At 45.9% G+C, this 26,777-nt stretch overlaps 1 protein-coding gene across 1 annotated transcript in view; it reads right to left on the reverse strand.

The window, feature by feature from the left end:
* The window catches only part of ABCG5 (ATP binding cassette subfamily G member 5), a 161,733-nt gene that overhangs the window by 20,604 nt on the left and 114,352 nt on the right, over positions 1-26,777 (reverse strand). Inside the window, exons 11-12 of the mRNA XM_069236713.1 lie at positions 13,061-13,246; positions 1,236-1,348 (exon numbers count right to left, since the gene is read on the reverse strand). Of these exons, the coding sequence (XP_069092814.1) occupies positions 1,236-1,348; positions 13,061-13,246 (299 nt within the window). The remainder of the gene's footprint in view (positions 1-1,235; positions 1,349-13,060; positions 13,247-26,777) is intronic.

Genomic DNA, 26,777 nt, shown 5'->3' on the forward strand with positions numbered 1-26,777 from the left:
TAATGGCAGTACTTTGGCGAATGGGCTTTCCTCGTCTGTTCCTGGCCTGGACAGCACCTTCTTTACTTTCAGCCGGTTGCTAGTGTATATCTGAATGGGATGGCTTTTGACCTCTTATCTATTAAGTGTGGCACACGGCAGGGATGTCCCCTGTTGCTGCTGCTTTTTGAGTTAACGGTTAGCTAAACTGCGCGAGCACCACCGTGGCTATGCTATCTGATATTCTACTAGGCACATACTAATATCCTCTATGCTGATGATATTACCCTGTACTTAAGAGATCCACAGATCACCCTCAACGAGATATTACATGAATTTGGAGGAATATCTGGTATCAATATTAATTGGCAGAAATCATCCCTATTTTCGCTCACGCCAGCTACAGCACACTTTCAGATGGATATCCCCCTTCAATGGTGTGACTCTGACTCAGATGCCTCGGTATCATCATAACGTGTGACTGTAATGAATGCATTAGATCCAACTATGGTGTTGCCCTAGAAGAACTTATGGATAAAATAATGCTTGGAATTACATTGCCCCTTTCAATTTGAGGCCGTATTGCCCTAATGAAAATGGTCAACCTGCCCAAGTTGCTATATTTATTCCTCAACATACCTTATAACCCGGGTAGACATTTTTTTCGGCTACTAAAAACCCAGCCAATGCAAATGCCAATTTGCGTTGGTCTGTAAATCCCAATAAAAAATTTGCGTCTGGTTTGCGTTACAAAAGTACAGCAAACCCAACACAAAAGCATTGTGAATCTTGCCGTGGGCCTGATATTTAAAGTATGCTAAATTCCTCACATTCAACTTTTCACATGGGAGTGAGGCATAACATGGGGATTCTGCAGATTGAATCCACGCTGGGTTCTGTACATTTCGCAGTTTTTCTTGGTATTTAGTCCTCTTAAATGTTGCTGGTGAAATCTGTCAGGAGAAAACCCTGAGGGAGAAGTAAACCAGTTTGCACAGGGGTTGGAAATTTTCCCACTTCTGGGATTTGAGGTTATAGGGGTAGTGAGAACCTGCTGAAGACAATGCTAAAACAAGGCATAACTGTTTATCAAAGCATGAAAATGATTCATTGTTGGCAAATAGCAATTTTGTATTGTATCAAGAGAATGTAAATAGCTTTTCTTAAATGAAACATTTTGTATCTTATGAAGCACTGGGCTTCTCTTGAATTAACCTGTAAGCATGTAATATACCATGACAACATAGAAAACTTACCACAAGCAAACTTTACATCATAAAATTCATTGATCACTAGGAGTTCGCAGGCATACTTTTGGTATGTAATGTAACTTAGTAGTTGAAATACTTGTGGCATTTCTTGTAGACTCCTGCAACAAAACACAAATAAGTAAATATGCTTACAATAGTTCAGCTACTAATAAATTACTACTAACAGAATCCTTAAAAAAAATATGGCACAGATTAATAAAGTCTTGAGTTGCCCTTGTGTCACACAAGGTGACACAAAACAAAGCTAGCTCTTAAAACAGATTTACTAAGCCACGAAAAACCACTTTATATGGCTCTGCACACCTCAGCAAGTAGCTTCCTTGCATTACTCAGCATTGGAACGGTGTTCCATGGGTGGTGTGTGAGCATCTCCATGCAGCCACATGTGGATTTTGGCACATTTCCATATTTACTATGAATAATAAACCTGGGAATGCCTAAAAATGGTAAGCCATTCCAGCAGAGGAGTATGAGGAGAAACAGGTTTATTTATCATTGTTATTTCCTCTTTCTACGTGTGCTGCAGTATGCAGCACATGTAGAAAGAGGAAAATGCCTTTGAGGATTGTGTTTTTTTGCAGGAAGGTGCCCATTCCTGCAAAAAACACAATCCTGCCTGCATTGGCACTAGGTACCACTCAGTGCACCAGCTCAGAGAGAGCTGGAATGCACCATATCTCAGCAAATATGGCGCATTCCTGCTCTCTCCATTTGACTCAGCACAGCAAGTTGTCATGCTGCGTTGCGCCAAATGTTAGTAAATCGGGGCCTAGATGAGTCTAAGGAAGCCATAATATAAATCTGTGTTGCAAGAGATTCTTAACGGCAGTCGGGTGAGGATGGAAGTTGTTACAGGGTTTGGTATCACAACAGCTGTAGGAGTGCATTCATATTTTGTCACATTTCTTACCCCCTATAGAGGTACTGCAGTTGATTGGGCCGGACCATATAAAACTTTTAAAGAAAATTGCCTTTCCCTTGTTCGCTCATGGTTACATCTGTCTTAGAGAGAAATGGGTCCATGCATGTTTGTACTGCTATAGTGTGCCTGGTCACTTGATTTAACACAGTCTTAAGCAACATATTCATGAAAAGCTTAAGTGTGCCAAAATAATAGCAGCTGTTTAAAATTACAACAATTATTCAACTATGACATTTTTCACTTAATGGTTTAAATATAATTCACTAACAACGTAAATGTAAAGCGAATTTGAGTCGGCATGTGCACAGCGAAAAATGAATTAAACTTTGCTTTACAAAGTTTTAAGCTGCTCACAGCGTAATACAAAGCATTGTGCTCAAATCAATTTCTCCATGAATCTGACCCTTGGCGTTTGTTGCAAAAACTGTCAATTGCCCAGAATGTGATAGGATGAAATGATTATTCAGCAACATAAACTAAAATATTTCCTTTAATACATTTGTTGTGAATGCTAATGGAGGGCCCCATGGAGAGCAGACGTAGTCTAGTCTCGCCACTGGAGCTTTTGGGAGGGAAGTGGCATAGGGAGGGCAGGATTGGTGGGAGAGTGCGTGGGGTTAGGATATGGGAGGGAAATATATAGGGGTAAAGGGAGAGGGACCAGCCTCTTCTGCGCCAACCCGTTTGCGCAGTCGGAAGTTTGGCCGGTCCCCCGAGGTAGGCAGGATGGGATTTTGCAATTTATTGTTGGGCAGCGCCATGGCTCAGAGCCACAACGCTGCTGCTGTAAGGGCTGCGCTTCACCTTCTCGGCAAAGCCGGCCTGTACCCCCTCCTCAGGCCTGGCGTATTGGACCAGGCCTGGCTCGGTATGACGCAACAAGCATGCGCAGCCTCCAGCGGTGTGGCACCCGTGGTGGCTGTGTGCGGATTGCCCGACAGGGTGAAAAGGAGGATGTCTGCAGGGGGGCAGAGACGCAGTGCGTTCTCTCCCCCAGTTTCAAAAGAGGACCTGCGGGAGTCAGGGCATTCGAGGCAGGCGGTGGGGAGTGGGGGAAGCGTCCCCCCAGTGATGCTTTTTCATTGGGGGGAGGGCCCCCCTGGAGAGGCGCTAGGGATATGCCCCACAGAAGGGGGCAGGATGCCAGGGGAGGGATGCCCCACAGACAGTACGGCAGGCATGGTGGCTGGGCCCTGTAGCCAGTCCTTTCCCAGTGGCGCAAGCAGGCAAGGTGGGGGCCAAGAATGCTAGGACCAAAGGGGCCCCTGCTAAGCAGAGGGCCAAGAGTGCAGGCAGGCTGGGCACGGGGAGCCAAGGGACTGCATCCAGGAGACTGTGGTAGGGGGAGATGGTGAGGAGCGGCAGGTGACATTGAGGGCCCCTCAGGGCCAATACAGGGATACATTTTCTGGTGGGCCAACCGGGCACAGGTATGGGCCACGGTAGACATTAAGGCCAGGATCAGGGAACAGATGAAGGTGTTCAAGGAGATGGAGGAGAGATGGGCCCAGCTATATAGGGGCAGGGAGGAGGCCCTAGAAAGAGAGCGACGCCTGAAAAGAAAAGCAGGCAAGGAGGAGGTGGGGGGATCGAGGGGCCCTGGGTCTGGGTTGGGCAGTTGGGTATGGGTTCCACTGGAGAATATTCAGGAGGCTTGTGCAGCCGAGGGGTCAGGCAGTACGATGGGCACGAGTGGCTCATACAGCCATGGGTAGCGCGAAGAGTCAATGTCAGTGGAAGAGACTGCGGGAAAGAACGTGGTGCCAATGGGGCACAACACTGCACCAGGACATTGGTCTGAAGCACTAGAGGGGTCTTCTCTACACCGCAGGAATGTATGGGGCGCAAGTTTGGTGGACGCCATGAGGGATGTTCTCGTGATGAGTGGAGCGAGACGATGGCTGGGAAGGGTGTGGACGACGAGTGTGAGATGGACGACGAAGTGAAGATGGATCTGGATTATGGCGATGAGTCGGAGGAATGGGAAGAGGGGGAGATTTGCGAAACCGAGGTGAGAAGCGAAGGTGGGGGGGGGAACGGGCGCAAGAATGGCACAATCCCCTCTTCGATTTTCTGTATTACAGAAGCAGGAAGTCAGTGGGAAGGCAAAGACGACAATACGCGAGGGGGAACGGGTTCACCAGGTTTTGACAACGGTCAAGTGGAAAGTTCCCTGGGTTCAAGGTAAGGGAGAATGGTGGTCAGTTTGGGGCAGAGGTCAAGGGAAGGTTGTGACTAAAACATGCAAGTCAGTAGGTGTGGGCAATCATTTTATACATGACATACCTGGAGTTAGTGCGACCTAGGTAGGGGAGGATAAGCAGGCAGTACAGGTTGCGGCTCCTGCAAGTGACATAGGGGACACCTTGAAGGGTGACGGTAAGGATGGTGGTGACAATGTCAGAGAGGGCTTAGGAAGTGGCTCCCATATATTGGTCTTCAATGCCTTTGGGTTCTCATGTGGCAGACAATCCGTATGTACCCAGACAGGGACATAGCATACAAATTGGAGTGCGGTTTTAAAGAAGTGTTTCGGATAGGTTATTAAAAACTGAGACAGAGGAGGTGGGCAGACAACTTGCGGTCTGCTAAGGAAATGCCACTGGCGGTAGCGGACAAATTGGTGAAAGAAGTCGCAGAGGGCAGAATTGCGGGCCATTCTTTGACTTGCCTCTGGACACATTGATGATTTCACCTCTCAGTGTGGTGCCTCAGAAAAATAAAGGTGAGTTTCGACGTATCCATCATTTGTCCTGGCCGGAGGGGGTGTTGGTGAATGATTTCATCGCGCATGAAGACACAAAGGTGGTATACGCCTCCGTAGACGATACCATTCAGCTCCTTCGTGGGTGCGGCAGTGGGGTTGAGCTGGCAAAATGTGACATTAAGGCAGCCTTTTGGCTATTGCTGATCCATCCTGAGGATTTTTCGTTACAAGGGATGCAGCTTGATCGGGCAATCAGTGTGGACAGGGTTCTTCCAATGGGCTGTGCCATTTCCTAAGAACTTTTTGAGGCTTTCAGTACGTTCCTTCCGTGGTTTTTTGTAAAAGTGGGCAAGCGTAGGGAGGTGACGCATTACTTAGACGATTTCATTTTTGTGGGACGCGCTGAGTCACAGTCTTGTAGCATGACCTTGGTGGGGTTTGAAGGACTGGCCAGGAAGACGGGGGTTCCTTTGGCTCCAGAAAAGACTGAAGGCCCAAGTTGTGTCTTGACATTTCTGGGAATTGAGTTGGATACAGAGGCACTGGTGGCACGACTGCCACCAGGCAAGGTGACGAAGATTTTGGAATTCTTGAGACGGGTGAGAAGCTTGCATAAGATTGACTTGCGCACGGCACAGCAGCTCTTAGGTTTCCTCAACCTTGTATTCAGGCTGGTAAGGGGGGGGGTAGGACATTTTGTAGGTGCCTAGGGCTCGCTATGTCGGGTCCCTCCCTCCCTCACCACAGTATCCGGGTGTCAGTGGGGCTGCAAGAGGACATCAATGTTGGGAGACGTTCCTGGCACAGGTCAATGGGGTTTCCATGAATTTTCGGGAGGAGGACACAATCTGGCAGTTACAAATCTTCTCGGATACAGCTGGGGCCTCGCGTTTTGGCCTTTTTTGGGATGGCAGGTGCTGTGCGGAGCAGTGGCCAGCACGTTGGCTGAAACAAGGCAGGAGTATTGCTTTTTTAGAATTCTTTTCTCTGTTGGTAGCATTGACTCTGTGGGGGGATGAACTCTCCAACAGGATGGTAGTTTTTCACATGGACAACATGACAGTCGTGGAACTGGTAAACACACAAAGGGACAAGGACCTGAGGGTGTTGCATTTGTTGAGATGTTTTATGCTTAGATATTTATCGTTGAATGTTATATATAAGGCAGCGCACATTCCTGGGGTGAACAATGCCATTGCAGATTCCCTATCTTGTTCACAGTGGCATCGTTTTCGCAGCTTGGAGACGTTCCTGGCACAGGTCAATGGGGTTTCCATGAATTTTTAAGGAGGAGGACACAATCTGGCAGTTACAAATCTTCTCGGATACAGCTGGGGCCTCGTGTTTTGGCCTTTTTTGGGATGGCAGGTGCTGTGCGGAGCAGTGGCCAGCACGTTGGCTGATACAAGGCAGGAGTATTGCTTTTTTAGAATTCTTTTCTCTGTTGGTAGCATTGACTCTGTGGGGAGATGAACTCTCCAACAGGATGGTAGTTTTTCACATGGACAACATGACAGTCGTGGAACTGGTAAACACACAAAGGGACAAGGACCTGAGGGTGTTGCATTTGTTGAGATGTTTTATGCTTAGATATTTATCGTTGAATGTTATATATAAGGCAGCGCACATTCCTGTGGTGAACAATGCCATTGCAGATTCCCTATCTTGTTCACAGTGGCATCGTTTTCGCAGCTTGGCGCCAGGAGCAGAGCAACACAAGACAACGGTCCCAGCAAACATTTGGGAATGGGGGGTGTGATGGTCATTGGGCTGGTGGAGGTGTCTTTAGAAGAATCAACTAGGAGGAGTTATCGCCTTAAATACTGGGAGGGGGATTTTTGGGTACAGAGTAATGATATGCTGCAGTCCCGCACTTTGCATTTTGTTTTGTTTCTGATTCAAAAGGAGTTGTCGCCAGCAACGACTGGGGGCAAGCTGACCGGCGTATATTTTTATGGGAAATTGTTTCTCTGTTGCGACCTGGCAAAGGATGATATCCTGGGTAGGATGTTTAAGGGGTGGGGTAGAGCGAGGGTGGACACACACAAGGTGGCAAGGGAACCCATTACATTTGAGTTGTTGTTGGAATTGTTGCATGTGTTGCCGGTTTGTTGTACTGACCCTTGTGAGCTTGCGTTGTTTCACTTGTGTATGGTGTGGATGTTTCTTTGGAGCATTTCGGGTGCCTGAGCTTTTGGGAGTGGGTAGGGGTGTAGGTGTGAGGAAGGGTGAAATTTGCCTTAGAGGGGGGGCGCTTGAGCATATTGCTCAGAAAGTCCAAGATGGATCAGCTGGGGAAAGGAAAGTGGGTGAGGCTGAAGAAGTGTGAGGATGCAGCTGCTTGTCTGATTGTTGGGTGGAGCCGTTTTCGGTCTACATGGCTGACTGGTAAGGCCGGCGTTTTTAGCCATGCGAGTGGTGAAAAGCTCACTGTGTTCCAGTTGCTGGCTGTTTTGAGGATGGTGCTGCGATGGACTGGGAGACAGGCACAGTGCTATGGGACTCATTCTTCCAGGATTGGGGCGGCTACTGCTGCAGCGCATCTGGGCTGGGATTGGGCGGCAATCAAGCGAATTGGTATGTGGCGATCACAGTGCTGCGAGTGTTATGTGAGGGTGTTAGTGGGAAGTAGGTATTGAAGAGTAGGACGTGACGGGGCTGTGGTATAGTGGGGGGAGCGGTGAATGTAGTATTACATTTTTTTCTTTTTGCAGGTTGTTTGGCCAGCCCCAGGAGTGGGAAGATGGTCACTTGGATGGTCGGTCATTCATTAATGTATTGGGTGGCGAAATATGCGGAAAGGGAAATATATGGACGCTCATTGGGATTGTCAAGTAGTCACCATGAAGTGTGGTGGGGGAAGAGTGGAATGAGGTGGAGCAATTTGCTTCCTTTTCTAACACCAATGATGCCCAATTGGGGTTGTCCAGATATGCTGTTATTGCATTTAGGGGGAAATGACTTGGTAAAACTTTCAGGGTTCACCCTACTGCAACATATGCAATGAGATCTGGAGTTGTTTTGCAAAAAGATGCAAGTTACCTGCATAGTATGGTCCGAGTTTGTACCTAGGAGGAAGTGGAGAGGGGCGCTGAAACATGGGGCTGTGGAGAGGGCTCGGAGGAAGCTCAACAGAGCAGTGAGGGTTTTCTGCTAGGCGAATGGTATAAAGGTGTTGAAACATGAGGACATTAAGGAAGAAGAGATGGGGCTGTTCAGGTCGGATGGTGTGCACCTCTCTGAGCTGGGTAATGCATGTTACATCATGGAGCTTCGCTTATTGTTGGGGGATTTGTGGGGAGAAAAGATGTGGCTCAAGGAGAGAGTGTAAGTGTGCAATATTGCAGTGGGTTCGCTGGTGGCGCAGCAAAACACCTAATGGGTTTGTACTGAGTGGCAGTAGCTTGGGGAGGGTGGAGAATCAGATGCGGGCTTGGCCACCCTTCCAGGGGGGAGAAAGAAGCAGTTAAAGGATGATAGTGTGGGGGATGCCCGAATCAGGCAGCGGATAAAATGAAAAGGGGGATGTGTGGGCGAACTGGAGTGGAAGATGGGTGAACAGAAGCAAATGGAGTGGATGAGTGAAAGGAGAACTGGAGAGAGGTTTCAAAAGGGTGGGGTTTTTTTTAAGTTAGTTTAAAGTTTAGTATGTACAATGTTATGTATATGAGGTAATCCTGTCCTAAATAAGTGGCCTTTTACACTTCAAGAACACTGTGTCACGGACTGGGTCCTGATGGATGGCCCAGTGGAGTGCAGACGTAGTCTAGTCTCTCAATGGGAGCTTTCGGGAGGGAAGTGGTGTAGGAAGGGCAGGATTGGTGGGAGAGTGCGAGGGGGTGGGATATGGGAGGGGAATATATAGGGGTAAAGGGGGAGGGACCGGCCTCTTTTGCGTCAGCCCATTTGTGTGGTCGGAAGTTTGGCCACCCACCCGCCCTACATAGATAAAAGGTTTTAAGGTTTTTTTTGTGTGGTTAGTGCAGGGTTGGGTTGATGCCAGTTAGGGCAGGTTGCGGACGGGGGGTGTATGGCAGTAGATGGGGGAGGGTGGAGAGTTAGATGCGGGCTTGGCCACCCTTCCAGGGGGGAGAAAGAAGCAGGTGAAAGATGATAGCTTGGTGGATGCCCGAAGCAGGCAGGGGATGAAAGGAAAAGGGAGACGTGTGGGTGAATTGAAGTGGAAGATGAGTGAACAGAGGCAAATGGAGGGGATGACTGAAAGGAGGACTGGGGAGAGGTTTCAATGGGGTGAGGGGGTTTTGAAGTTGGTTTAAAGTTTAGTATGTACAATGGTATGTATATGAGGCAATCCTGTCCTAAATAAATGGCCTTTTACACTTCATGAACACTGTGCCACTGACTGTTTCCCAAAAAAGTGTGCACGCCCACAAGATGGGAAGGGCTCCTGAATATCGAGTAGGCAATATCGTTATAATTTACTATCATAGCCAAAATATTGAGGAAAGAACAAAAAAGTCATGCTCCCACCCCTAATACTTGCTTGGTGCAGCTGATGAGGATGTGCCCAGATCTGGGCCTACCCTTCCAATGCCCCTCACCTTCAGTATCCACTGGACACATTTCTAGATCATGCCCAGCAGGTACTGCTCACTGGTTTGATTAATCAGTGTGCCTTAGGTAGGTCCTCCATCCATCTTAAAACAATGTCCTTTTTCTGAGTCTGTGAAGGTTTATCTAGATCTACAGAATTATGTAAGCATATTTGATCAGCCTAAGTTTAGGATCAGCCCATAAAATGTGCAGAAGAGTCAACTGACTCCTTCTGAAGTCTGTAGACGGAAGGGGCTTATGTACATTTCACTTATGTAGTTGGAAATTTAGTATGTTGTTAATTAGCCCAGGTGTCTTGTCACTCACATTTCTTTAGGAGTCAGAAGTAAGATCCAGGCATTGAAGGGTCATGTGGCACAGAAGGAGACACAGGGAATGGGGAGTCAGGTGCAAGTACAGGTGCTTGAGAAAAGCCGTGTCAGCGCAGCAGGAGTCTTAGCGGGGCATGACCAAACAGCAAAACAATGATGTTGCTGCACTAAGCATATACTATTAATAAATACCCTTGAACGTGTCACTAACCTCAATGAACAAATATAATGAAATTAACTAAACACCTGATTTAGAAAGGGAATTTAGATTGACAGTGGCTACACAGCGACTAAAAGGGCAAGCTATTCAAACGTTAAGTCATGCCTTCACTCTCATCTTCAACCACTGACAAAATAAATCGACTTTAGCTCCCACCCATGCCACACTTCCAAAAAAACATATGTTTTTAACATTTCATTTCTACACACTACCACCTACTATAATATATAAAATATATGCAGCTATGCAAAGTGTAATATGCTATGTAGTACAATTGTTTAGTATGGGGATGAATAATGACTCAAGTGCTGAAGCCTTGGGTGAGCCATGATACCCGTCTCCTCAAAAAGGTAAGAAATAGCATATTGCATTTAGTGAATCTAACTCTGTGATTCATGCCATGCCTTGTTTAATTGCAGGGGTTGTAAGAGAACCTATGTGACCACAATCAAAGCAGAAGGTGTAAAATATATTCATTGTGTTGGAATCACAGCAACTATGACTTTTGTGCATCATCCTCGGTTGCTTTCTTTTGTAAAAACATTCTAGAATTGAATCTTTAAAGTATTAAAGCAGTGTTTTCTCATTTTAATAAGGCTGTACTATGTGTTAATAGGATGGATTTTGACCTTTGCACAGCAGTATGAAATTCTTAGACCAGTGTTTATTATTACACTTGTTCCAACTAACGTGTATTGGGCCACATTCGTAAAGGATAAGTAACAGATGACCATGTAAAATGGTCTATAATTGCCATTGAGCAGCTCTGGTGGCTTCATAAACCACAAGTACAAAGGTTGAGTAATTTGTCAACGCCACAGTATAAATCCCATCTACATAGTAAAGTTAAGGAGATGTGCAGTTACAATAGTAAATGCATACTTTCCTATGTAAGCTTAACTTGCTCAAATAGTGATAGTCGATGTTTCTGTAGTAGACATGTTGACATACAACCCTTGCAAAAGGCAAAAGCAATATCTCCAGCCCAACTCAAGAGTTCTCATACACCTGTCCTTGGAAGTCAGCATTGCAAGACTTTCAAATGATGCCCTGCAAATTGCAGACATTTGCCCTTTGCTGGTCAGACATTAATCAACTGACCCATCATGTTATGTAAGATTTCAGCTTTCCTGTATCCCTCAGCAATGGATTGGTCATTTACATTTTTGGGGGAAATACACGGTTACCCATCTATAGAAATGTCTTCTGGGTTGGACACCTGCTAATTTAGGGCTGATGTGCTCTGTTAGATCACTTTAAATTCTTAATATCAAAAGTATTACTAAAGCTGAAGTCTACATGGACTCTAATGAGCCGCCTTCTCCGTCAACCAAGTAAGAAGAATGGTCACTCTACATCCATTTCTGTCCAGCTTAAGTCCCAGTAGGGTTCACTTTAGCTGCAGGCTGGTTGAGCGGGGCCTAGCCTATGCACAGAAATACCAGTGAACATGACTCTTGGTGCAAAGAGCTGCCAGTGTGCACAGCAGGGCAACATGAAATGGGGAACACTTGCATTTAAATATTTATTGATGACTGGGCTATGTCTGTGGAAACAATGCATGAATCTATCCTGCAACACAAGCCTCTTTATCAACGGGACTAATATTTTCTGTGTCAGACCATTGGGGCACAGTGGCATTGCCAGTGCTTAGTGTGTGGAGTTGGATATTGTATGTGTATATAACATGGGCTGCAGCTGCAACCAACCCAAGGCTGCCGTTGAAATCTCAGTCTGCTACTGCCCCTACATAAGGCCTCATTACCAGCTTATATGCAGTATTACCACACTTAGTAAACCCCAATGCTGTGGCTTCCCACATGGGGCACTTGTGTACTTTTCACTGTTCTGAGGTGTGAAATTATAAAGATACTCTGCATGAGTTCTGCCAATTACCTCAAAATACTGAACCTCAATAAGCTGAAACGTGACTGACCCTCATGCATGAATCGTGATTTCCTTGGAGCCCCATAGAATGTAAAGGCTCAGGAAAATGATATTTTCTTCTGTTAAAATCAACGCAGCTGCTTCGTAATCATAGGCCCTGGTTCACTAAAAAGAAGGGTAGGGGCTGATATCTCTGCATCCGTCTGAACAACATTCCCAGGAGTATGCCTGGAAAGCAACGCTAGGCATACTCCTGGGAAGGTCAGGTGTTTTTTTTTTCCTGTGGAATCCCTTTCGCTCTGTGCAAAAATCTCAAAAGTGGAGAACACCGCATAGAAGACATAGGATTCCCTATACAATGTTTTTTCCTCAATGGTGATTTTTTTTTTCCCATGGATAAAGTTCTTCCCCTACACACAGCACTATGGCGATGACCCATGCCCCACCCACTCTTAGAAAGAAAGGGAAGTACTCAGGCTGGGTGCTAGCGTAGAACTCTGACAGCTTCCACTATGGGAAAGGGTTGGAGAGGAGCTTGGGAGTGCCCACAAATACATGTTTGTGGGCATGCCCAACATTCTAGCACACCTTAGAGTGAGTGTTATTTATGGCTGTGGGGATTAATGCCCCCATAAATTGGTTTATGCCTTTCAAGAATCCCTTTGTTAATTTTTGCTAGGCATAAAAAGATAAATTCAGTCAGAAACATATGCTTACGGCCAGTGCTTAATTTGAGGCAGTACTTTCGCGTGCTGGGCAATGTCACTTAATTGTTAACACCGGCACTTACTTATCACAGTCTGTATGGAGCAGATCAGTTTACCAATCAAATGCACATTTAACAAAATAATGCTAGAGTGGCCCAGACATGTTTACAGTTTTATTTGTGCTTGTTTAGTAGGGAGCGGTTTATAGAGGTCCGTGGAAGCGATGGCAGCTCCAGTCCTCAGTGCAACTTGCAGTGACCTCCTAAGCAATACTTTGGGCCCTGGCAGTTGTTTATTTACAACTGAAGCACTGTTTACGGCCGAAATTGCCTTTGATAATGAAGTACAGTGTATCTGATTAAAGTTAGCACAGTAAAGGATCCATATATTGTGTATTAGTAGGCACCCATCTCTGAAACGGCGACTTGCTCTTAAAAACGAAAACAGAGTTTGCTACTTCCGGTTACGTGTGGAGTCCTACCTTAGAATTCCAGCACCCACGAGGATTCCTGAAATGTTTATCAACGTCACACCAGCGTTCACTATATTTGGGTTATCAACGACTGCGAGAACTACCAGCGTAAAAAATTCTCCAATCAGATGCAGCGCTAGGAGAATGACGCTGAAAATTCCAAATCTGGCAATATCGGCTACCAGGCCTATGATCCTGTGAAAAGAGAAAGGCAAAGATAAGAACAATAAATATGAGCAACTGGTGAACACCATGCTGACGAGCGATCAGATCATAATCTTAATGGTATCAACTGTGCCACAGGGCATGCGACGTTTGTATACAGAGGTCAGCACTGATATTCTGAGATTACGAGTGTGGCGTAAAAGGCCCTAGTGCGTCTAGGTATTTTATTGACACTGAATAAACGCTCAGCTTTGCCAAGAAGGACATTACAACTTGATTTCGAGTGCTGGATACAGCGGAGTATGTTTTGGGCCGACTGTGAGTAAATACTGGCAACAAGTGACCCTGAAATTTGTAACGCAGTGAAGGGTCGATGACAGGCCGTGTGTCTGCTTTGTGCACATTTGTCATCTGTCCAATAGCTTTAGTCAACATTCATCAGTGTGGCTTTGAGCCAGACCTCTGCTTTCAGGCAATTGATATAAAGGTGCTGGGACTTACAGTTTCACTTTTCTCATTGTACGTCCTAATAATAACCTGGTCTTTTTATAGCGCTTCACAGCACGGTTTTACAGTTCCAGATTGCTATATGTGACAGACGTTGCTAATACTTAATTGATACTTAATTTATCGATCCTAAACGATGAGGTGACTTCCCCATATTTAAAACTGTACCATGTTAGACCACTGCAGATGAAGGGAGCTAGGGTTACAATAGCGTTATGTGTTACCAGTTGTTGGCCTACAGGCACCATAATACAAAACAAGCATTGGTAATGCATTAGGTTTCGCCTATGTGATTAATATATCTTTTTTTAAAGTTTTGGCTTGGTGAGCAGTTGTGCAATACAATTTAAAGCAACTCAGTAAAAGTGTTATGACTTGTTTATTGTGAAAAGAAAATAGTGCACATGAAATTTAGGTTCAAACGCCCTACCCGACCCACATAAAGTGGCACAGCAAAACATGCAGTTCGTGTGAAGGGTTTTGTAATTATGACAGTTTTGTGGAATGCAAACTATGGTACCTAATGAGTCACTGGCCCTGAAAGAAATGGCTTTCACCTGCGAAGATGAAGTAGCAAGGTTCTTGGCTTTATTAATGTGGAAACAAGTTACTCAACAAGGTAGGTGGAGATAGTGGCGGAAGTGGGTGTTTCTCTTTGCATTTATTTAGTCTATAGCTCCAACAATCTGCAGGTTCTCCCGGCACCCCACCAGGTCGTCGGAAAGCCCAACCAGCATGCTCCCAAAGTGTTGAGTGTGTCGTGGCCGGAGTGCGTGTATTAAGGATTCTTGTGCGTTATGATGCACTGTGTTGGTGTGAATGTCACGTTGACTCTGGGATGCTTTCAGTGGAACTATCTAACTTCTAGCATGGAATACTATAATCTGGAGCCCTATGTGATAGTGCACGTTTCAGTAAAGTACAATATTCCCCAAATAGTAAAGTACTATTGGCATGTGCTCAGCAGATGTACTGCTATTACAGAAGGGCAAACGTTAATTATTGCTACAGCTCGTAGTTGTTAGGGGGATCATGTTATTGGGAGAGGGGAGACTGAATGTGTGTGCACATTACAGTTTATATGGGCTTTACAATTCACACCATCGTTGCAAATCTGTTTACTCGTAAAGCAGATGCAAAGTATTCATTTCAGGGCAGTAGATCTTCATTTAGGGAGATGTTCCCTGTTGCTACTGTCAGAATTGTGTTTAAGGAGTAATCAAATATGGCACGGCATCTTCAAGAGAGCGTGCGTTCAGCCTGAACAGCAAATAGGAAAGGACTTCCGGCAAGCTGCTTGTTGTAAAGTATAGAGACCTAATCTTAAAATGTGTGTTTAGTTCGTTTTAGTGTCATCTCTGGCTCGATATATTAACAGTCGTTCCTACAGCTAGTGGCATCAAAGCTTACAAGCTGAGATAAAGCATTCAGTAAAAAAAGTAGGACTTGTTGTAAGAAAAGTTGCACTGCACCCAGTGGAGCGCCACTTTTCTTGCGCCCCTTAGCGTCCCCTAATGCCACCATGTATGTGCTGTGTCTAAGATATGGCACACCATGACAGTAGAAACTAGCGTCAAAATCTTTGACGCTAGTTCGGAGCTTTGCAGGATTAGTGTAAAAAATGTTGACGCTAATCCTGCAAAGCCCAGTGAGGTCCTTTGTAAACAATGGTGTGCCTCCTGAGCAGGCGTTAAAAGTGCTGAACAAAATGATGCAAAGAAATCTCTTATATTTTTTTGCACCATTTGTTCGGTCCCCCCTAATGGGGGAATGCGCCCTTTGCACACATTTTGCGTGGCACAGGGATAATGTAGTGCAAAGGGTTACCAAGTGGTGCATGCATGTATTGGGACACTTTGTAAATTTGACGCAGCGATTTTGGCTTCGCTGGACCACATAAGTGTAAAAAAATTACATTAATGTGGCGCAAGAAGGCGCTATGGGCTCTTAAATCTGCCCCATAATTTCTGCGGTGGTGCAAAAGTCATCACCATTGCTCTTCGGGTGAACTAGCTAGCTATTTCTATTTGTGGGATTTTTCTGTGCAACCTCGTAGAACACAAATTGGTAAGCCAAGGACCAACTGATCATGGCTACCAAGGTGTTGACGCTCCAGGCACATTTCAATCTCTCTGTGTGAGGGATTCCTGACAAGCATAAAAGAAGAAGACGTTCCCTGGAGAGTACCTCAAACAAAAATGTAACACCTAATAACATTTTGATTCTGCCTTGAATTCTCTGTCATTGTTTAAATCAAAATTCGAATTCTGATGTCTCTGTTCGAACCATGACCAGACTTCATGACATTAAATCTGCAATCCAGGCCTCTTTCCCAAAAACTTAGATTTGTGCAAAAAAGTAAAACACAACATATCACGTATATGGGTAAAGTACTTGTACTACTGAAGAGACTATAAGAGAGAGAGAGAGAGGAAACTCTCCCTGTGGCTGCATGCATTGCCTTTAACATGCACGCTTGAAATGCATGCGGCCACGGGGAAATTAGGTGAACAAGCACCTCGCTGTGCTTGTTTTGTGCTTGTTTATCTAATCTCCTCGTGGCTGCACACATTTCAAGCATGCATGTTAAAGGCAGTCATGAAATCTTGAAATGCGTGCAGCCACTGGTAGATTCAGTAAACAGGTAAAAATAAATACGCACATTACAAAAGAAGGGTGCAAGCGCTGTGCAGAAAATAGCTTAAAAAAAGTCCCCACAAAGCAGATGAGAGCAGTACTTGGTGGATGGGAAACTGATAAGAGCAAACATATGAGGAACAAGCATTGATAAATGCATGAAAATAGTGTGACAGCCAATAGAAATGGAGGAAAAGTAAGTGGCAAGCACAGGAACCAATGAAAAGCAAAGAAAGCAAGGGGGTGGAAAGTAAACCCCTTTTAAGATGCATATTGAATACAAAAGATTTTTACAAGCACAGCGCAAGCGAAACCTAAAAAGGACAATTCACAGAAGAATTTATGAGTATGGTTATTGGTACTACAGGACTACTCTTTAATGAACTCATACATGCCTTTACGAATTGGCCCAGAAATATCCAACTTCCTTTTAAGAAAAAAGTCCGGAGAGGGCACAGTCCTTTCTATTTGTACTAAGTGTACAAGAATATTCCCATTTTATTCCTGCTATAGATGTTTTGGGCACAATTTTCAAAGGCATGTACGGGTATGTATCAGGAAGAAGGAAAAAGCATTACTTATGATCTTTGCAAATTAGGGTATTTCAAAATCTAAAAAACATAAGCAATGGCAGATTTGAGTTGTTCACCTTGTCCTATATGTTAATTCTGTTGTGTAGTTTTATTAAAATAAGTTTGAGTTTAATGGATATCTAAAACAAACAAATATCACCTTATTAAGTTAAACAAAATAGAGAAATAGCTTTGTTCAACCAGGGCACCCACCATGTCCTCTTTGAGAGCCACAGGGGTGTTGTATAGCCATTTTAGTGATGTCTTTGAGCACATTATTTTAGCGACTAGGCCTGCTGCTTATGCCCTTGGCCTACCAACATTTTATTCTGCTTTATTATATTGTTCTAGAATCAGCCACATTTGTGGTGGTTGTAGGAGGCTGGACTGGCTTGTAGTGAGTACCAAGGGGTACTTGCACCTTGCACCAGGCCCAGTTATCCCTTATTAGTGTATAGGGTGTCTAGCAGCTTAGGCTGATAGATAATGGTAGCTTAGCAGAGCAGCTTAGGCTGAACTAGGAGACGTGTGAAGCTACTACAGTACCACTTAGTGTCATATGCACAATATCATAAGAAAACACAATACACAGTTATACTAAAAATAAAGGTACTTTATTTTTATGACAATATGCCAAAGTATCTTAGAGTGTACCCTCAGTGAGAGGATAGGAAATATACACAAGATATATATACACAACAGCAAAAATATGCAGTATAGTCTTAGAAAACAGTGCAAACAATGTATAGTTACAATAGGATGCAATGGGGAAACATAGGGATAGGGGCAACACAAACCATATACTCCAAAAGTGGAATGCGAACCACGAATGGACCCCAAACCTATGTGACCTTGTAGAGGGTCGCTGGGACTATTAGAAAATAGTGAGAGTTAGAAAAATAACCCTCCCCAAGACCCTAAAAAGTGAGTGCAAAGTGCACTAAAGTTCCCCTAAGGACAAAACAGTCGTGTTAGAGGGAAAATGCAAGGAAAACACAAATCAGCAATGCAACAACGATGGATTCCTGACTGAGGGTACCTGTGGAACAAGGGGACCAAGTCCAAAAGTCACAAGTAGCTCGGAGATGGGCAGATGCCCAAGAAATGCCAGCGGTTGGTGCAAAGAAGCTCTTACTAGGCTGAAGAACTGTGAATACTGCAGGAACGACAAGGGCTAGAGACTTCCCCTTTGGAGGATAGATCCCCCACGCCTTGGAGAGTCGTGCAGAAGTGTTTTCCCGCCGGATGGACGCCAACAAGCCTTGCTACACGCAAATCGTGCGTTTGGCGTTTTTGGACGCTGCTGGGGCCCAGGAGGGACCAGGAGGTCGCAAATTGGACCTGCAGAGAGAGGGGACATCGAGCAAGACAAAGAGCCCTCACTTAAGCAGGTAGCACCCGGAGAAGTGCCAGAAACAGGCACTACGAGGATGCGTGAAACGGTGCTCGCCGAAGTTGCACAAAGGAGTCCCACGTCGCCGGAGACCAACTTAGAAAGTCGTGCAATGCAGGTTAGAGTGCCGTGGACCCAGGCTTGGCTGTGCATGAAGGATTTCCGCCGGAAGTGCACAGGGGCCGGAGTAGCTTGCAAAGTCGCGGTTCCCAGCAATGCAGCCCAGCGAGGTGAGGCAAGGACTTACCTCCACCAAACTTGGGCTGAAGAGTCACTGGACTGTGAGGGTCACTTGGACGGTGTCACTGGATTCGAGGGACCTCGCTCGTCGTGCTGAGAGGAGACCCAAGGGACCAGTAATGCAGCTTTTTGGTGCCTGCGGTTGCAGGGGGAAGATTCCGTCGACCCACGGGAGATTTCTTCGGAGCTTCTGGTGCAGAGAGGAGGCAGACTACCCCCACAGCATGCACAAGCAGGAAAACAGTCGAGAAGGCGGCAGGATCAGCGTTACAGAGTTGCAGTAGTCGTCTTTGCTACTATGTTGCAGGTTTGCAGGCTTCCAGCGCGGTCAGCGGTCGATTCCTTATCAGAAGGTGAAGAGGGAGATGCAGAGGAACTCGGCTGAGCTCATGCATTCGTTATCTAAAGTTTCCCCATAGACAGAGACCCTAAATAGCCAGAAAAGAGGGTTTGGCTACCTAGAAGAGAGGAAAGGCTACTAACACCTGAAGGAGCCTATCACAAGGAGTCTCTGACGTCACCTGGTGGCACTGGCCACTCAGAGCAGTCCAGTGTGCCAGCAGCACCTCTGTTTCCAAGATGGCAGAGGTCTGGAGCACACTGGAGGAGCTCTGGACACCTCCCAGGGGAGGTGCAGGTCAGGGGAGTGGTCACTCCCCTTTCCTTTGTCCAGTTTCGCGCCAGAGCAGGGGCTAAGGGGTCCCTGAACCGGTGTAGACTGGCTTATGCAGAATTGGGCACATCTGTGCCCAACAAAGCATTTCCAGAGGCTGGGGGAGGCTACTCCTCCCCTGCCTTCACACCATTTTCCAAAGGGAGAGGGTGTCACACCCTCTCTCAGAGGAAGTTCTTTGTTCTGCCATCCTGGGCCAGGCCTGGCTGGACCCCAGGAGGGCAGCTGCCTGTCTGAGGGGTTGGCAGCAGCAGCAGCTGCAGAGAAACCCAAGGAAGGGCAGTCTGGCAGTACCAGGGTCTGTGCTACAGACCACTGGGATCATGGAATTGTACCAACAATGCCAGGATGGCATAGAGGGGGCAATTCCATGATCATAGACATGTTACATGGCCATATTCGGAGTTACCATGGTGAAGCTACATATAGGTAGTGACCTATATGTAGTGCATGCGTGTAATGGTGTCCCCGCACTCACAAAGTTCAGTGAATTGGCTCTGAACCATGTGGGGGCACCTTGGCTAGTGCCAGGGTGCCCTCACACTAAGTAACTTTGCACCTAACCTTTACTAGGTAAAGGTTAGACATATAGGTGACTTATAAGTTACTTAAGTGCAGTGTAAAATGGCTGTGAAATAACGTGGACGTTATTTCACTCAGGCTGCAGTGGCAGGCCTGTGTAAGAATTGTCAGAGCTCCCTATGGGTGGCAAAAGAAATGCTGCAGCCCATAGGGATCTCCTGGAACCCCAATACCCTGGGTACCTCAGTACCATATACTAGGGAATTATAAGGGTGTTCCAGTAAGCCAATGTAAATTGGTAAAAATGGTCACTAGCCTGTCAGTGACAATTTGGAAAGAAATGAGAGAGCATAACCACTGAGGTTCTGATTAGCAGAGCCTCAGTGAGACAGTTAGTCACTACACAGGTAACACATTCAGGCACACTTATGAGCACTGGGGCCCTGGGTTACCAGGGTCCCAGTGACACATACAACTAAAACAACATATATACAGTGAAAAATGGGGGTAACATGCCAGGCAAGATGGTACTTTCCTACACAACCCCCCCCCCCCAAACGAAGGACAATAAGACTAGCCATTACCTGATGAGTCTTCATTGTCTAAGTGGAAATATCTGGAGAGTCCATCTGCATTGGAGTGGCTACTCCCAGGTCTATGTTCCACTGTATAGTCCATTCCCTGTAGGGATATGGACCACCTCAACAATTTAGGATTTTCACCTTTCATTTGTTTTAGCCAAAGTAGAGGTTTGTGGTCTGTTTGAACAATGAAGTGAGTGCCAAACAGGTATGGCCTCAACTTCTTCAGAGCCCAGACCACAGCAAAGGCCTCCCTCTCAATGGCAGACCAACGCTTTTCTCTAGGGGTCAACCTTCTACTAATAAAAGCAACAGGTTGATCCTGGCCCTCAGAATTAAGTTGTGATAGGACTGCCCCTACTCCTAATTCAGATGCATCAGTTTGGACATAGAATTTTTTAGAGTAACAAGGGCTTTTCAGGACAGGTGCAGAGCACATGGCCTGCTTCAGCTCCTCAAAAGCTTTCTGACAGTTTGCTGTCCATAATACCTTTTTAGGCATTTTCTTGGATGTGAGGTCATTAAGAGGGGCTGCAATGGAGCCATAGTTCTTAATGAACCTCCTGTAATACCCAGTGAGGCCTAGGAAGGCTCTCACCTGAGTCTGAGTGGTAGGGGGAACCCAATCAATAATAGTTTGGATTTTCCCCTGAAGTGGTGCAATCTGTTCCCCACCAACAAGGTGTCCCAGATAAACCACCTTACCCTGCCCTATCTGGCACTTTGAAGCCTTGATAGTGAGGCCTGCCTTTTGCAGGGCCTTCAAAACTTTCCATAGGTGGACCAGGTGATCATCCCAGCTGGAGCTAAAGACAGCTATATCATCCAAATATGCTGCACTGAAAGCTTCCAGCCCTTGCAGGACTGTGTTCACCAACCTCTGAAAAGTGGCAGGTGCATTTTTCAAACCAAAAGGCATTACAGTAAACTGGTAATGTCCTCCAATGGTAGAAAATGCAGTCTTAGGTTTAGCATCTTATGACAATTTGATCTGCCAATACCCTGCAGTCAAATCAAAAGTGCTTAGATACTTGGCAGATGCCAGTGTATCTATAAGCTCATCTGCCCTGGGTATAGGGTGAGCATCAGTTTTGGTTACCAAGTTGAGACCTCTATAGTCTACACAAAACCTAATTTCCTTCTTTCCATCTTTAGAATTGGGTTTTGGTACCAGTACCACAGGAGAAGCCCATGGACTGTCAGAGTGCTCAACCACTCCTAGTTCCAACATTTTCTGAACTTCTTGCTTTATGCAGTCCCTGACATGGTCAGGCTGCCTATAGATCTTACTTTTGACAGGTAAACTGTCTCCAGTATCTATAGTGTGCTCACACCAAGAAGTGGTGCCTGGCACAATGGAGAAGAGTTCTGAAAATTGTCCTAGGAGATTTATGCAATTATCTTTCTGCTCAGCAGTAAGACAATCAGCCAAAACTACACCTTCCACAAGAGCATCTTGTTCTGTGGAAGAGAAGAGATCAGGTAGAGGATCACTGTCTTCTTCCTGTCCCTCATCTGTTGCCATGAGCAGGGTGAGATCAGCCCTGTCATAGTAGGGTTTCAGGCGGTTGACATGGAGCACCCTAAGGGGACTCCTGGCAGTGCCTAAGTCAACCAAGTAGGTGACTTCACCCTTCTTTTCAACAATTGTGTGGGGTCCACTCCATTTATCTTGGAGTGCTCTTGGGGCCACAGGCTCCAAGACCCACACTTTCTGCCCTGGTTGGTACTGAACCAAAACAGCCTTCTGATCATGCCATTGCTTCTGGAGCTCTTGGCTGGCCTGAAGGTTTTTACTGGCCTTTTTCATGTACTCAGCCATCCTTGATCTGAGGCCAAGTACATAATCCACAATATCCTGCTTAGGAGCTTTTAGAGGTTGTTCCCAACCCTCCTTTACAAGTGTGAGTGGACCCCTAACAGGGTGTCCAAAAAGAAGTTCAAAGGGGCTGAAGCCCACTCCTTTCTGGGGTACCTCCCTGTAGGCAAAAAGGAGGCATGGTAGAAGGATATCCCATCTCCTGCGGAGTTTTTCAGGGAGTCCCATAATCATGCCTTTGAGAGTTTTATTAAATCTCTCCACCAGTCCATTTGTTTGTGGATGATAGGGTGTTGTGAACTTGTAAGTTACACCACACTCCTTCCACATGGCCTTTAAGTAGGCAGACATGAAATTGCTTCCTCTGTCTGATACTACTTCCTTTGGGAAGCCCACCCTGGAAAATATTCCCAGGAGGGCCTTTGCCACTGCAGGTGCTGTAGTGGTCCTTAAAGGAATAGCTTCAGGATATCTTGTGGCATGGTCCACTACCACCAAGATAAACCTATTGCCTGAAGCAGTAGGAGGGTCAAGGGGGCCAACTATGTCAACCCCTACCCTTTCAAAGGGAACCCCAACCACAGGCAGTGGGATAAGGGGTGCCTTTGGAGTGCCACCTGTCTTGCCACTGGCTTGACAGGTTTCACAGGACTTACAAAATTCTTTTGTGTCCTCAGACATCCTAGGCCAATGAAACAATGGTACCAATCTGTCCCAAGTTTTCATTTGACCCAGGTGCCCAGCTAAGGGAATGTCATGTGCCAGTGTTAGGAGGAACTTTCTGTACTCCTGAGGAATCACTAATCTCCTGGCAGCTCCAGGTTTAGGATCCCTATGCTCAGTGTACAAGAGGTTGTCCTCCCAGTAAACTCTGTGAGAGTCACTGACATCCCCATTAGCCTGTTTGACAGCTTGCTGTCTGAGACCCTCTAATGTGGGACAGGTTTGCTGTGCCACACTCAACTCCTCTCTGGCAGGCCCCCCTTCACCCAAAAGCTCAGCAGTGTCTGCTTCCAGCTCCTCTGGTGTAGGTTCTGCACAGGGAGGGAATTCTTCTTCCTCTGAAGTTGAATCCACTGTAGAGGGAGGGATGGTAGGAAGTGGTTTGCTTCTACTAACCCTAGCTTTAGGGAGCACTTGGTCCATTGTTCCAGGATCCAAGCTTCCCTGTCCTTTTTGCTTTTTGGCCTGAGCCCTTGTCAAAGCAAAAATATGCCCTGGGATGCCCAGCATTGCTGCATGGGCCTCCAACTCCACATCTGACCAAGCTGATGTCTCCAAATCATTCCCTAATAGACAGTCTACAGGTAAATCTGAAGCTACCACAACTTTCTTTGGACCAGATACCCCCCCCCAGTTGAGATTTACAACAGCCATGGGGTGGCTTTGTGTTATGTTGTGAGCATCGGTTACTTGGTACTGGTGTCCAAGTATGTGTTGTTCAGGGTGCACCAGTTTCTCAATCACCATTGTGACACTGGCACCTGTGTCCCTGTAGGCCTGGACCTCAACACCATTTATTAGGGTTAGTTGCTTGTACTTCTCCAAGTTATGGGGGCAAGCAACCAAAGTGGCTAAGTCAATAGCCCCTTCAGAGACTAAAGTAGCCTCTGTGGTCTCCCTAATTAGACCAACCCCAACTAAATTACCAAAAGTGAGCCCAGCTACTCCCTTGGATTGGCTATTAGTAGGTTTGCTCCCACCACCACTGCTATTAGTAGGGACACTAGGTGTAGCAGTAGGGGTTGTAGTGGTAGGAGCTGTGGTGCCTTTCTTTGGACAACTGGGATCTGTTGTCCAATGGCCTTTTATTTTACATAAATAGCACCATGGTTTCTTTTCCTTGTTCTGATTAAAGGAGGATTTGGGCCCACCACCCCCACCAGAGTGTTTTTGTGGGCCTGATGAAGACTCATTTTTAGATTTGTCCCCACCCTTGTCAGAAGACTTACCATCCTTCTTTTTGTTGCCATCTTTGTCACCCCCTGTATGAACTTTTCTGTTCACTCTTGTTCTGACCCATTTGTCTGCCTTCTTTCCCAATTCTTGGGGAGAGGTCAGATCAGAGTCCACCAAGTACTGGTGCAACAAATCAGACACACAATTATTAAGAATATGCTCTCTCAGGATTAAGTTATACAGGCTGTCATAATCAGTAACTTTACTGCCATGTAACCACCCCTCCAAGGCCTTCACTGAATGGTCAATGAAATCAACCCAGTCTTGTGAAGACTCCTTTTTGGTCTCTCTGAACTTTATCCTGTACTGTTCAGTGGTTAAGCCATAACCATCCAGGAGTGCATTCTTAAGAACTTGGAAATTATTGGCATCATTTTCTTTCACTGTAAGGAGCCTATCCCTACCTTTTCCACTAAATGATAGCCATAGGATAGCAGCCCACTGCTTTTGAGGGACATCCTGTACAGCACAGGCCCTCTCAAGTGCAGCAAACCACTTGTTAATGTCATCCCCCTCCTTATAAGGGGGAACTATCTTGTGCAGATTCCTGGAATCATGCTCTTTTGCAGGATGACTATGGGGAATACTGCTGCTGCCACCATGGGTATCTAAACCCAACTTCTGTCTTTCCCTCTCTATTTCTAAAGACTGTCTATCCAAATCCAGCTGTTGCTTCTTGAGCTTCAGTCTGGTTTGTTCCACTCTCAATCTATTGAGCTCCCTTTCTAACAATCTGTCATCAGGGTGGGTGGGAGGGACATTTCTAGATACAGAGGTATGATGGGAATGAACAGAAGGAGACCTGTCCCTTACAGAGGGCACCCTAACAGCTTGGCTACCAGCATAATGTGAGAGCACATCATCAGTATGATGTGATTCAACCTCTGTACCAACTATGCTAGACTGTCTAGTAATGGGCAGGCTGAGAAGTTTCTTTCCTGAACCTTTTCCTGGGGGAGTCCCTGGATCAGATTGAGAACCATTAGCTACTTTTTCTACAGATTGGGCACTTATGGCCTTATCCTGTACTCTAAGCATATTAATTAACAGTTCTAAGGAAGGATTCTTCCCTACACTCAAACCTCTCTCTATGCAGAGACTCCTTGCTCCTTTCCAGCTAAGGTGATCATATGCAAGTTTGGACAGTTCAACATTTTTTCCTGTGCCAGACATTTTTTTAGAGAGAGTTAAAGTGATAGAAAAAGAGAAAAAAGTTTTCAGAACTTTTTGGAAAGACAGAAAAAAACTTTTTAAACTTTTAAGAACTTTTTGAAAGTTTAGAAGTACTTTTCAGCACTTAGAAAAGAGTGAAAAGAGGAAATGCAAAACTTTTTGGCTATGTGTATATACACTGACCTTGTTTTGTATATTTTTCTCTTATGAAAAGTACAATGACAAGAGTGGTAAGTAGTCTCAAGCACTTATCCCACCGCTGCACAACCAATGTAGGAGGCTGGACTGGCTTGTAGTGAGTACCAAGGGGTACTTGCACCTTGCACCAGGCCCAGTTATCCCTTATTAGTGTATAGGGTGTCTAGCAGCTTAGGCTGATAGATAATGGTAGCTTAGCAGAGCAGCTTAGGCTGAACTAGGAGACGTGTGAAGCTACTACAGTACCACTTAGTGTCATATGCACAATATCATAAGAAAACACAATACACAGTTATACTAAAAATAAAGGTACTTTATTTTTATGACAATATGCCAAAGTATCTTAGAGTGTACCCTCAGTGAGAGGATAGGAAATATACACAAGATATATATACACAACAGCAAAAATATGCAGTATAGTCTTAGAAAACAGTGCAAACAATGTATAGTTACAATAGGATGCAATGGGGAAACATAGGGATAGGGGCAACACAAACCATATACTCCAAAAGTGGAATGCGAACCACGAATGGACCCCAAACCTATGTGACCTTGTAGAGGGTCGCTGGGACTATTAGAAAATAGTGAGAGTTAGAAAAATAACCCTCCCCAAGACCCTGAAAAGTGAGTGCAAAGTGCACTAAAGTTCCCCTAAGGACAAAACAGCCGTGTTAGAGGGAAAATGCAAGGAAAACACAAATCAGCAATGCAACAACGATGGATTCCTGACTGAGGGTACCTGTGGAACAAGGGGACCAAGTCCAAAAGTCACAAGTAGCTCGGAGATGGGCAGATGCCCAAGAAATGCCAGCGGTTGGTGCAAAGAAGCTCTTACTAGGCTGAAGAACTGTGAATACTGCAGGAACGACAAGGGCTAGAGACTTCCCCTTTGGAGGATGGATCCCCCACGCCTTGGAGAGTCGTGCAAAAGTGTTTTCCCGCCGGATGGACGCCAACAAGCCTTGCTACACGCAAATCGTGCGTTTGGCGTTTTTGGACGCTGCTGGGGCCCAGGAGGGACCAGGAGGTCGCAAATTGGACCTGCAGAGAGAGGGGACATCGAGCAAGACAAAGAGCCCTCACTGAAGCAGGTAGCACCCGGAGAAGTGCCAGAAACAGGCACTACGAGGATGCGTGAAACGGTGCTCGCCGAAGTTGCACAAAGGAGTCGCCGGAGACCAACTTAGAAAGTAGTGCAATGCAGGTTAGAGTGCCGTGGACCCAGGCTTGGCTGTGCATGAAGGATTTCTGCCGGAAGTGCACAGGGGCCGGAGTAGCTTGCAAAGT

Source organism: Pleurodeles waltl, chromosome 5 (assembly GCF_031143425.1).
Source record: "Pleurodeles waltl isolate 20211129_DDA chromosome 5, aPleWal1.hap1.20221129, whole genome shotgun sequence".
Taxonomy (NCBI): Eukaryota; Metazoa; Chordata; class Amphibia; order Caudata; family Salamandridae; genus Pleurodeles; species Pleurodeles waltl.